This window comes from Poecilia mexicana, unplaced genomic scaffold, assembly GCF_051168715.1.
Source record: "Poecilia mexicana isolate PSO_F unplaced genomic scaffold, ASM5116871v1 scaffold_16, whole genome shotgun sequence".
NCBI classification, from domain to species: domain Eukaryota; kingdom Metazoa; phylum Chordata; class Actinopteri; order Cyprinodontiformes; family Poeciliidae; genus Poecilia; species Poecilia mexicana.
In genome coordinates this window covers 9,831,878-9,844,650 of record NW_028263385.1, presented here as the reverse complement: position 1 = coordinate 9,844,650, position 12,773 = coordinate 9,831,878, and the positions used below count along the sequence as shown (strand labels likewise).

The window sequence follows — 12,773 nt, the reverse complement described above, 5'->3', positions numbered from 1 at the left end:
AATTGACAATGGGATATCTAATAATGAGAAAATTTAACAAACTGACAAATGGCAAAAAAATAAAGAAATAAATAACAAAAAAACTAATATGGCTAGAAATAAGCAAATTTCAGGAAGATTTTTGCTCCAACTGATTTACCTCTGGTTATTTAGATTCAGCATAGCTGAATTTAGGAGTTTATCCAACACGAATGAATGGTGGAATTATAATAAAATTATCTTCAACACAGTTTTAGTTCAAGGGTCTGCACACATTTGTTAAGTTCATGTGTATGAAATGGTTTGATTATGGTTATGAAAGGGAAATACGAACTGATTAGTACTTGTGAGGGGCAAGTTGAACCCTAACTTAAGTTCTCTGTTACATTTGTGTTTACATTTCTTGTTAATATTACAATAACCAAGTAAAAAACAAAGAAATGAGAATTTCAAACACAAAGTCTGGTATTTAGGTCTGTACTTCACATATCCAAATAAAAAGTTTAAAGCCTTTTGTGCCTCCACTATTAAGTCATTCTAATTGCTGGAAAACCACTATACGTTTAGAGTTGAAAGGGATTCTCCCTGAGGCTCCAATTAACCATAAAATGTCCCACAATATGGTCCTTTTGCTTTTGTGTGGAAGCTTCTGTGTGTCTTATCTTTCTCCGCCTATTTATTCAGGCTTTTGCTTTGTGTCTCATCGACATCTGCAGTGTGCTGCAAAGATCATCAGCAATGCATTCACGACTCTCTCCTGCTGTTTATTCACCTCATCTGCCTCAGTTGCCCTGTTATACCTGCAAAGAAATGATCAGTGCCAGAAAAAACAGATGTAGGTGTGCAGATTTAGATCTCGTCCGCAGCCGCGGGGTTATTTCTGTGACAGCATCTTAATGATATCGTTGAGAAAAATGCTTTGTTTCCAAGAAGATGACTTAAAAAGCATTTCTTGGTCTTGCTAAATATTGGATTCAAAGGGGGGGTATTTGAGGGAGAATGAGATGTGTGTGTGTGTGTGTGTAACGATGAGGACAGATGGGCTGTGGTCAGATGCCGTGGATCATTAAACACAGATGAAGGACAGACAGAAGGTTCACTCGCCTCTGGTCTTCTTTCCATCTTCCCGTCAAGCTGTTGTTCATCTTTTTTGTCTGCACCTCTAACATTTGCAAGAAAATGGTGTCATCATTACCTCTGCGTAACTCCATCGCCCCCCTATGTCTTCTCTCATGTCTTCTCCGTCTTCTCTTATCTCAGTGGTCCAAGTGGACAGAGGAAGGACCATTACCATTACAAAAGACGAACTGGAAGGTGAGGATGTCGTGTTTTTACTTTAGTTCTGATTCCGTCTCAAAAGGAGCGTATCTAACACATGATTTACTTTTCACCGGAACACACACCGCCGCCCCCTCATCTGTAGGTTGCCACAGGCTCATGGCATTAATGCATCTCCATATTATGTTTAACAATGAGCTGCAGTAATTGTGCAGCCGCAGCAATGAGCATTTTCTCCATTTGCAGCTGTGAAAGGAGCAAAAAGTCCCCAGTGGTCTTCCAATAAATGCACATAATGGCTCGAGGTAGAGCGAATGTCTATGAAAGGGGGCCCGATAACCTTGACTGTGTACCACACATAGAGAGAATGGTGAAAGGATGGAAGAAGATGAGGCCACCAGAAAATAACTGCAGCCTGGAGGATACAATCATACTTTTAGATTCTGCTCTATGATGGAGGCTTACAGTGGAATGCATTTACCCAGGTGGTGAGGCTTTTAATGTAATGACTAGAACATAATTGGGAGATTAAGCTTCATCGAGATCAGCTTAAAGAGCTCAAATTTTCCTTTTGGTTGTGTTTATTTGTCTATTTTGGGGCATATTTTGCTGACTGGTTTGTTATTTTTCTATTATTTTCGCTAAATAGTAGAAATGCAGCACTTGCTATAATGATTGCCATTTGCCATGGCTGATTTTTAACATCTTATTTTTGCAAGGTTTGACTGCCAATACCAATTTTGGATTGTTCTGATTTCTTTTCAAAATATAAGAAGATGTAAGAATGGTATGTGAGATGCTCTTTCAAACTGGAATCCATCACACTGTCTTGTAGACAATCTTATTTATTTTTTATTGTAGGTTTTGTGTCAGAAAAAAAAATACACCTCTTGCATCTCTACAGTAATTGTATGTATGAAACAAAACGTCCTGAGTCATTCTCATTACACACTGTACTCAGAAGAAGTTGCTTTCCTTTTTACCTGATCAGCTTTCTTCAAATCTTTGCTCTCCTTGTGCAGAGGAGAGCTTTCTCTGTACTTTCTCCAGATCTGCAAACTCTTCAGGGGAAACAAACATGGAAACTTGCATAGTTTCAGATGGAACAACAACACCGAACACTATTTGCCCAGACTTTCACGGTCCTTCACCGGCTTGTAGAGTCCTTGAGCATTTGCTGACTCAACCTATCCAATGCTATTTGGTACACTTGACATATAAGGAATAGAGGTTAAGCTGAAGCAGAGAAGGTTTGAGTGTCTCTCCCATTGTGAGGCCGTATCAGTTCCAGCAGACGCAACTTGAAGAGTTTTACAATGAGAAGAGAAAAGCTGTAACTCAGCCAACTCTTTTCATACTGACCTTGTTTTTCTCTTGTTTTCATCCTCCTCCTCCTCACTTTGCTCTGCAGGTCAGGTCAAAGCTCCTTTTCCTCCCACAGACGTCCGCGCCTGCGAGCTGAGCGACACCTACGTGGTGCTGAGCTGGACCGAGCCTGAACCCCGAGGCAGGGAGCCGCTGACCTTCTACGTGGAGCGGGTCGGTCCTTACGCCAACGCACACCTCCCCAGACACACACATACGCACAAAAAAAAAAAAAACAGGGATTCATATTTTATCAGCTCTGAAAGCAGATTAGCTGCACAGTAATTTCATTTCATATTGTAATCATTAGCTCCAGGTCATATGAATGTTTCCCAGTTTTTAAGCAATCAGGAGTTAGACTTTTAAAAGTCTTCTGCACAACACGTTTGTTCACCCTGTTTATTTTTTCCGAGTGTAAAGCTTTTGGTCGACAACGAAAGTTTCAAGAAGAAAAGGGTCTCAAGAGTTGAACATTTAAATTTCTTCCGTTTTGGATTGTTATGCATTTCAAAGCAGAGGTGCTTTCAAAGTTTTCTCTTGTAATGTGTTTGAATGACACAGCAGGGAGATAGAAAGATGATGTTTTGCTGTCTCCACAATTTACAGAGCTTGTATGAGCCACGTCAGGAGCCGTTTCTCTGTGTTTCTCCCCAGCTGAGGTATTTAATGCAGGGTTCACACCGGATGCATCATCAGTCCTTCATTTTCACCAGGTCATCATAGAAAGACACAGACACTTCCTGTGACTTTATAGCAAATTAGAGCAACCAAATACCTTAACATCCATACTTTTAGACTATGTTTATATGGGGAGAACATGCCAACTCAAAGACTCCTGGGTCAGAATTTGAACCCAGAACCTAATTGCCGCAGGGCCACATATTTTTGTGGTTGTTAAGAATTTGTGAATTCCAGTACCATTGAATGTCAGGGTCAAACACTACATCAACTGGAAAACATCAAGCAGGGTTTGATTTCTGTCACGCAAACATAAGATTTTTCCACTGATTTTAGAGAAGGGTATGTATAATTTTTGATATTCCTTTTTTTATTAAAATACATATAAGACAGCAAAGTTACATTGTTCAAAACAGATACTCCCATCGCTGGACAGATGGCTGTATCACTTCCTGTCAGAAACAAATTTCTTGGTTGAACAACAATTTAAATCTAAACCTTTCAGGGATATAAATATTTTCAGACACGTCTCTCATAAATTGTATGTAAAAAGATGTTTCATATTCATCAACAGGTCCACTTTCCTGATTAATTTAAAGTGTATCTTTCTTTATGAACGCTGTCATTGGACATTCTGCTCAACATGGTATTTGTTGCAGATATTTTATTGTAGAGTGTGAGAACATCGGAGACGCCCTGTATGCAATTTGCACAAACATTTAGTGCAGTAAAATTTATGTGGGATATTTAAATTCATACAACTAAGGATAGAGCTCCAAAAAATAATTTAAAGCTCTACAGAAGAGGCACAAAGAGCCACAGAGGACATCAGGAAATGTATGTTAGGTTTGCCTCAGATGGGTGCGTAATTGTGTTTCTCCCAGAGATGAACTGGTGACACCTCTTTGGTGTCACCTTTGACCCGGAAAAGAATAAGCAGGTATGAAAAATCAATGGATGGAGCCAGCTCCCTCTTTTTAAAATATTTTCTCAACTATAAATTTAAGGTTCAAAGTGATGACAGAAGCAGATCAAAAATGTGAGGCTGACCTGCTCTTTGCAACAATAGAGAGCCTTGGCTCCTCGATATCAACTCCGGGACTGAACAGCTCCTGACTTCAATAATCAGAAAACTGCCACAGGAAATAGATTTTTATTGAGGCTTTATAAGTTACTGAGGTAATAAAACTGTCAAATTTCTCAAAGGCACCTGAAATTACTAAAGTCTGCAGCCTCACTTCTGCTTATATAATGAAGTGAACATTCAAATATCCTTTTTGCCCTCAAGCAAGCACTTTATAATCACTCTTCTCTTTTACCATACCTGCTCTTTTGTTGGGATTTCTACCGACAAAACAATGACTTAGGAGAGGAAATGTGAAACCCACAGAGTAGCAACATAGAAATCCAAATAAGGAATATAAAAAGGGACCTGTTTGGTATAGTTTTAGTTTCTTGAGAGACTCTTTCAGTGACGGGTAAATAGAACTAGACACACAAAGACATACGTCTTCATTTCAATGTGTTTTCATTTAAGGTCTGATTGGCTGAAATACCTAAGCTATTTTTTTTAATTTACACTTTTCCTTTTTTATATATATATTTACATTAAATTTATTTGCTTGGATCAGTCCTTGGCAGGGAAAAACAGCTGGGAACTGGCCAGTCTGGACACGGTGGTGAACTCTCCCAGGTACCCAGTGTTTGATCTGGTCAAAGACAAACAGTATTGCTTCAGAGTTCGCTCCATCAACAAGTATGGTGTTAGCGACCCCTCCGACCCGAGCCCACCAATTTCCCTTGGAAAGCCACAAGGTAGGAGAAGATGAGTACTGGTGCCCATTTATTACTTTGTCTGCTCAAAGGTCAGTTACATAATTAAGACTAAATTCCTGAGTCAGCATTCACCTCCTATACAATGCTGCACCTGCAATAATTGTGCCAAGACACCACTGGTTTTATTCTGGAATCACAATACATGTGTAAAAAAGACAAAACAGGTAGTATCTTATTAAAAAACAAAATGAGAAGATGTGGAGAAATATGTTTTATTAACTCATTCCACAATGAGTTTATCCATGTCAAATCCCCGTTAAGTCAATTATCAAGTTGTCTATAATATTGGAAGATTAAAGATGAAGCTTCTGGATGATTTAATTTCTAGCAAAGATTAGATAAAAATGCATCAGAGAAAGCAAACAAAAAAAAAGCTATACAATTAAACCAAAATGCAACAAAACTGCAACATAACATTTACTCTTTAAAAACAAACTCACCAAAGTAAGTTAAATAATCCACAAAATAAAAAGTTATAGAATTTAGTGGAACAATGATCACAGATTTGTAAAGTTTTTCTCAACTAATGTTAACTTTGGTTAACTTTCTTCTACTTTGAAACAGTGGCAGAAAAAGGTGCTTAAATGTAAACCTGCCAGATACTGCAGAACGTTTTCATCCTGCCTCAGAGCTACCATTGAATTTACACACATGAAATAAAGCATGACTACCTTCCCTTATTGATCTTTGATTTGACTATTAAGTGTTCTTTTGACAAAAAATGAGATGTTTCCTACCAGTTACCTTAGTGCATATGAACATGTGGTAGTTGCCATCGATCACAGTTTCATTGGACATGAGGTCAGCTGCAGGCCTTGATCCATTTCTTGCATTATTCCAGACTCCGTATGGGTTTTGAAAATGGCGCATTTTCAAAACCCATTGATTCTTCCCATCTCTTTTTTTTTTTACATGCCATATGTGTTGATAGCTACTTCAGGATTCTGAATTAAATCAGATTCAAATATCTGAAAATAGTTCAGGATGAGTTTGATATTTTCTTGAATTTTTGTAGAAATTGTTCACCCACAGTATAGAAATCTAAAACATAAACCTCACTCTCTCTTTCTCTAATTTATTCATCCTCATTGGAAAACAAATGATGCAATAGACTTCAATTTACAATTCAATTTTTCTTTAGAAATTGTCATGGGTAAATTTCAATGAACTCATTGAACTTATTGAATGCACCATCAGTTCATAAATTACCTCCATTTGTTTTGATGGATTGAATCTCATTTGATTCCCTTTAGCTGTGCCGCCTCCACCTCACTCAGTCTTGGCCATTAGAGACACAGACACCTCAGTTGTGCTGCAGTGGCAAGAACCAAAAGACAAAGACAACATCCTGGGATATTATCTGTACTACAGCGAAGCAGGAAAACAGGAGTGGAAAACTGTCAACAATAAACCTTTAACGACAACCAGGTAAAAAAAATAAATAAAAAATTGACCTATAACATGTGTCTGAATGCAATTAATAAATTGTTGTAATTATAACATACATTGCCATTGATTCTTATGAGTGTGTGATCCAAGCATGATGTGTCTTCAGGTTTATAGTTCACGGTCTGAAGACTTGGAAGGAATATGTGTTCAGGGTGAAATCTGTGAGTCGAGCAGGAAACAGCAAATATTCAGATGAGTCTCACCCCATCCTGGTCAAATCAGCTATCAGTAAGTTCAAGAAGGATTTTGTGATGCTGCAACAGTTCCTGAAATCTTAGCAGTATGTTTTAATATTTCATTTAAAGCATGCACCCTAAATGTAACACAGAGTAAACACATCCAGCCAAAAAGAAGTGCTGAAAAAGGTTTGAGGCTCTTTTCATTGGCATTGAAGTCATTTAACTTAGACTCTGACCCATCTGACTCAATACTTATTTACAGTTTGCCTTTTTAGCTTTCAGCAAACAAATATTGGAGAATGTAAAGAGGACCTTTTTCACTTCATATGCACTTTCAGAAACTACATTGTGCTTTGGCAGGTTGCATTACATTGTACTGTTGACAGATTTGGTTCACTGCCATCAAAAATCCATCACAGTCTCTCCAGCTCTGAAATATCCTGGTGGATAATAGCATTAGTCCAGTTCTTTCCAAGAAATGAATTTTTATCAAAGAGAATATGAGCTGAATAATTCCTTTAAACCTGGCACAGATGCAACAGTTTGCCATTCTAGACAGAATCTCAAGCCTTCTAAGGAAATCTCGGCATTCGTATGTTGTGAAAGCCACGTGCTAAGATACTTTCACCAATATCTTTCACCTCTACTTCTTTTGTTTGTTTGTTTGTTTGTTTGTTTTTCCCCCCTCATTTCTGCAGATGTTCCCTCACCTCCCTCGGCTATTGCTCTGCTGCTGTGCACCGAATCAGAGATGGTTCTGGGCTGGAGGGCTCCATCCTCTAACGGGGGAAGCTCTGTTCGCGGCTACTACCTGGACCAGAAGGAGAAGGGCATGGAGATCTGGAGAGAGGTCAACATAAAACCTGCCAAAGAGAAGCAGCTCAGGGTTGGTTATACCTATATTCTTGGATGAAGTTGATGAATGGTTTTCTAATTAATATAAAACAAAAACAAAATTATTGCAGAGATGACATAAAAAAAACTCTCTTTAGCACCTTATATTAGCATTGAGCAAGATTAGCACAACATGAAACCACTGACTAATACTGCACATCTCTCTGAATATACCATTACCATGGTGAAATGGTATAAAGAAAAGAGTAGGTTTCAAAGTCCAAATAGACTTCCAAAAGGACTTTTAGTAACAGCATTAAGGGTTTTGAATGGATGTCTTGAATAGTAAAGTTTTTTATCCACTTTTGCTTTTCTTGCAAATAATTGGCAATAATAGCAAACCATCATTCACTCAATCTGTCTGCGTCTCTAGGCAACCTGGCAGTGTCCATGGAGACTCCTAACAAAGTAAAATTGGTACAGTGCTTCACCAAGAATACAAGAGCTCCATAATTAGATATTTTATAAATGTGTGAGAGGCTGTTTTTATCTTCTGAGGAAAAAAAAAAAAAATCAAGGACAAAGCCAATTAGAATGAAAATGGCTATGCACAATAACTGACCCCCTCATGTTGTGTCCTGCAGTTTTTAGGACTGGAGGTTGCGTTGTCAGACAAAACTCATTTTGGCACTTTCATAAGATGACAAGAAGCACAAACTATTTCCAGCATGGGGTGTCATTTTAATCAAGATGCTGATTTCTTGGAATCAAATGAATCATTTAAACATAAACTGAGCCGCTATTTTTAATCAAAGCAGTTTTACTTCCTGGGATTGGAGCTTTGCTCATGATTTAAGCCTAAAAACCTTTAATTTTCTATACATCAAGAAGAAACCTACAGTCATGGTGAAAAAGAAAGTACTGGTGCACCCTCTGTCTGTTTTAAAGCTTAAATGTAGACAGAACCACGCAAAAGAATCACACTTATGCACAGTCACTGTTTGGAAGAAGGTGTTCTGGAAGCTTCTTGTTGTGGGAAAGTTATTCCTCAGCAGGAAAAGGGGAGCTTGTTAGAATTGATGCAGAACATCCTTGAAGAAAGCTGGTTATTAGAGGATGGGAAAGGTCAGATATTGGTGCAGAGGTTCCCCATCTAGCAGAAAAATAACCCTAAACGTACAAAGAAGAGCCACCGTGGAATGACCCTGATCAGGAGTCTCAAGCTAAAACTCATGATGGCTGGGTTCCTGCAGCAGTATGACTGTCTACTTCAACATGACTCAAATAATTAGCTCATTAGTTGAGCTCTTTAGAGGTTGACTGCCTGCCAGAAGGCAATTTGGCCATTTTATTCAGGTGTGGAGAAGTGAGGATTTAGCTAAAAGTTGCAGGACACGGTCTTTTGAAGAATGAAGTTTGAAACCTTTACTTTAGATCAAAGCATGTTAATGTATTAAAATGACTTTAAAGTTCATACATAAATCTATTCAAGAATCTGTGGACAGATATATGAAAATATATGTTTAGAGACTGTCAAATGTGACTGAGATTGAGCTATTTTGCAAAGAGGGTAAAAATATTAGATATGAAAAACTGATAGCTATATATCGAAAGACTTGCAGCATACTTTTAAGAATATAAGTTAAAAAATAAACAACTATGTGTTCATTCTTTTACTCTTCACAATTATGCACTATTTTCTGTTGATCTATCACAAACAAGTCAAACAAAATACACTGAGGGTGGTTGTAACATGAAAATTTTAAGGAATACGAGTACCTTTGAAAGGCAGCCATTTATTCTTCACAAGGTTTTAAAATTTTAAGAATGAGAAGATACTTTACAAAAAGAAGAGTAAACTCTCAACATCCCTTGGTATGTAAAAAAAAAAACTCCCCATTTTAAATTCTAGCAGCACACTTAAAAGTACTAGAAAAAAAATTACTCTAAATTTATTTACTTAAAAAAAACTCCAAAAGTGAAAGGCTTTTATACATAAAAGGATAGTTTTGGGTGGAAACTATTTCTAAGATTTATTACTAATCCATCATTGTGTACTCACTTTGTAAGTAACGTTTGTTGAGGTTATTCTTTGATTTATTACTTGGGTCTATGGTTCAGTGGGTAATTTGCAAATGTTTTATTCTAGCCTTCAAGGCTTTATAAATGAAACTATTGATCAATTTTAGAAATGGGGGGGAAAAAAATCAACTTGCAAGTCTGTAACCGGATTGTTTACATTAATGTTATTAAAAAAAGTGGAAGAACTTTAGTTGTCAGATATACGTATTGGCAACAAAGATTATTTCACCTGATCATTAGAGCAGCAGGTCGAGTATCCAAACAGACAACTTTTCTTCCCAGAGAACAAAGGTTCATCTATCAGTCAGTCAAATGTAGCCTGATTGCCCCCTGGTGGCAGAAGTTTAATTTTAAAGACACTACCCATGCATTTCTCGTGCTGGGACTGTACATCGGTCTGATTGATTTGTTGTTCAGTTTAAATATATCATGCAGGAAAGGATTTGCACCTAATGAAGAAAGGTGCAGGTGTGACATAGCAGCTTTCAGATAGCAGCTGCTGCTGCTGTTATGAAAAAGCTCCCTTTGCTGAGGTCAATTAGTTCCTCGGAGATAGGCAGAGGCTGTGGAGGTTCGCAGCTGTTCGCCGAGGCGATAAGGGCCTTAGAGTCTAAGTGGCTGTGAATAGGCGGATCAATGAGCAGATCAATAGGCCTGAATCCCTTCTCCCCCCCACCCGAGCGAAAAATGTCTCAGGAGCTCAGAAACATGTTTCAGCACCAGTAGAGCTAATAACTTGTAAATAGTCTTCTAAATTCCTGAATCAGACAGAGTGGAGAACATTTCCCCCTGATTGGACTTTTGTATTTATGTCTCGTTAAAACTGAGTAAAATTAGCAAAGTAGGATTGATGAGGTTTTCATTGTAATTTGAAAAAAAAATTATAATTTACAAAGCTGAATTTAAAACACACAAAAACTACGAACGAGTAAATAATAAAATGATTTGTTTTAAATGTATTGCATTTCTAAAGATAAATTCATGACAGCAAAGTAATAAAGGAAAAGTTTGAAGAAAAAGGAAGAGTTATAAACGTCAGACCAAATTAAACAAATTGTTTAAAAGAAAAAACGTTTCCACTGAGATAAGTTATGTACCTGCTACCTGGGAACAATGAGATCCAGAGGGACAATGGGGAACAATCAGTTCTTTGAGATAAGATGGATCAAGGCCATTCAAGCCTATAAATGTAATGAGGATTTTAAAATCCATTCTAAATCACAGAGACCCAAGGCAAAGAGGCTAAGGTGAGAGGAATGTGATATTTCCTGGGTATCACTGCAGGCAGTCATCACTCTGCCTGCAGCATTGGAGATCTGCTGGAATAAAAAGGAGGCAATGTTTTAACTCCAAGTAAAGTTGTTGTGTAGTAAAGCTGAGATTTGACGAATGCATGGAGATTTTTCCAGTACTCCACTAAGACGGAATGGCTTACAGGAATATATCCTGTGAATATATCACAGATATATTCCTGTGAATATATCACTGATGGTAAACATTTAGCATGTTGTAACCATTTCTTAAATTCTTGTAAACACATATATGTATATATTTACATGCAATGTCACATGCATCAGCTTTGTTTGTCTGCAGGTATCAGACTTGAAAACTGGACATTTCTACCAGTTCCGTGTCTTTGCTGCCAACGCGGCTGGCGTTGGGAAGCCGTCTGACGCCAGTGAAGCGTTTCTGTGCGAGAAGTGGACAATGCCAGAACCAGGTGAAAGCTAAACTCTCATCAAATCCATGCAAATGCATCTCTGCTTATGTGAATGCTTAATAGTTACATCCAACAATTGCAAACCTTACAGGTATTATTACAGGATGATTAAAATAATAATAATAAATAAATAAATAAATATTCCAGATATAAAAACAATTACCTGCAGTAAATTAAGAAAAAAATCTCATGTTTGCAGTGTTAAGTAAAGATTTTATGTCTCTATACTTGTTAGTTGTGGGCAAAATCTTGTTTTTGTTTATTACAAACTTCCCTGCCTCAGTTTTTATGGCTTCAGTTTGCATCAAGTCAGGGTTGCTACTGAATGACTAAAGGAATCAATGCAAAGTTCATGAAAGTCAATGACAATTTACTTAATTACTAAAACCTAATTTGCTCTGTGTTTTAGCCCAGCCAAAAATTACCTGCTTTTAGTGATTTTCTCATTAGCCCAGGGGAAAGATTATTGAAGACAGAGTAACTGATAGACATCACTGGCAGCATGATTGAATTAGAAGAGCAGAGTGGTTGCTTTAAAAATGTAAATCCTTCTTCTGTTCTCAACACAAACGGCAAGGCTGTTGCACCCATTTATTGAACAATCAAGGACCTCAAGCAGATAAGTTTACTCTGGTGAAGAAAGATCCAGATTGATCAAGAATGTCCAGAATTTGTCCTAAAGATGATTCAACTAAGCGGTCTGGTCACCACCAGTGTAGAGTTTGCTGGAGACTGGCAGATGGCATGTGTGAGTTTTTCTGCATGCACAGTTGGACAGAGACTTTCTGACTGAAAGAGAACAGCAAAGAAGCCACTTCTCTGGAAGATGAACATCAAAGACAGACAGAAACTCTGCAGGAAATACCAGGATTATACTGCAGAGCAATAGTTATTTTCTCTGGCTAAGTCCCTGTTTGGAATAAAAGCTAGAAGAAAAGTTGAACACTCCCATGAATCTGCCTGTATTTATGTTATTCTTTGCAAAAGACATATTATCAAACCAGCCAAAATGTGATTAGAGAAGCCACGACTGGTAGCAATTTGTGTTTGCTGTAGCAATGCTTTTGGTAAGTAAATGAAACATCCTGCCCAGTGTTGCTTATGAAAGGCTTCAGTTATGTCATCACCCTTAAGGCTACTGTCATCGTTCTGTTTCTATAAGACCGAATCGCACATAAATTACTGTGATGAAATCCTTAAGGTTAAATTCAGACAATGATTTCCAGAACTTTGAGTAAAAGTTTGGTAATTATTTATGAGAGTGTGGTCTCCTCGTTAGGGATCTGGTTCTATGACCCTCGACTTTACCCAATGATACAAAAATTATTTGGTGCTATTTTTTTTGTTTTGTTTTGTTTTGTTTTCAAAGTACA

At 37.6% G+C, this 12,773-nt stretch overlaps 1 protein-coding gene across 1 annotated transcript in view; it reads left to right on the top strand.

Moving 5' to 3' along the window:
• The window catches only part of myom3 (myomesin 3), a 60,697-nt gene that overhangs the window by 31,967 nt on the left and 15,957 nt on the right, over positions 1-12,773 (top strand). The window contains exons 13-19 of the mRNA XM_088013546.1: positions 1,240-1,293; positions 2,669-2,796; positions 4,932-5,115; positions 6,390-6,564; positions 6,692-6,813; positions 7,463-7,650; positions 11,274-11,400. Coding sequence (XP_087869672.1) covers positions 1,240-1,293; positions 2,669-2,796; positions 4,932-5,115; positions 6,390-6,564; positions 6,692-6,813; positions 7,463-7,650; positions 11,274-11,400 — 978 coding nt within the window. The remainder of the gene's footprint in view (positions 1-1,239; positions 1,294-2,668; positions 2,797-4,931; positions 5,116-6,389; positions 6,565-6,691; positions 6,814-7,462; positions 7,651-11,273; positions 11,401-12,773) is intronic.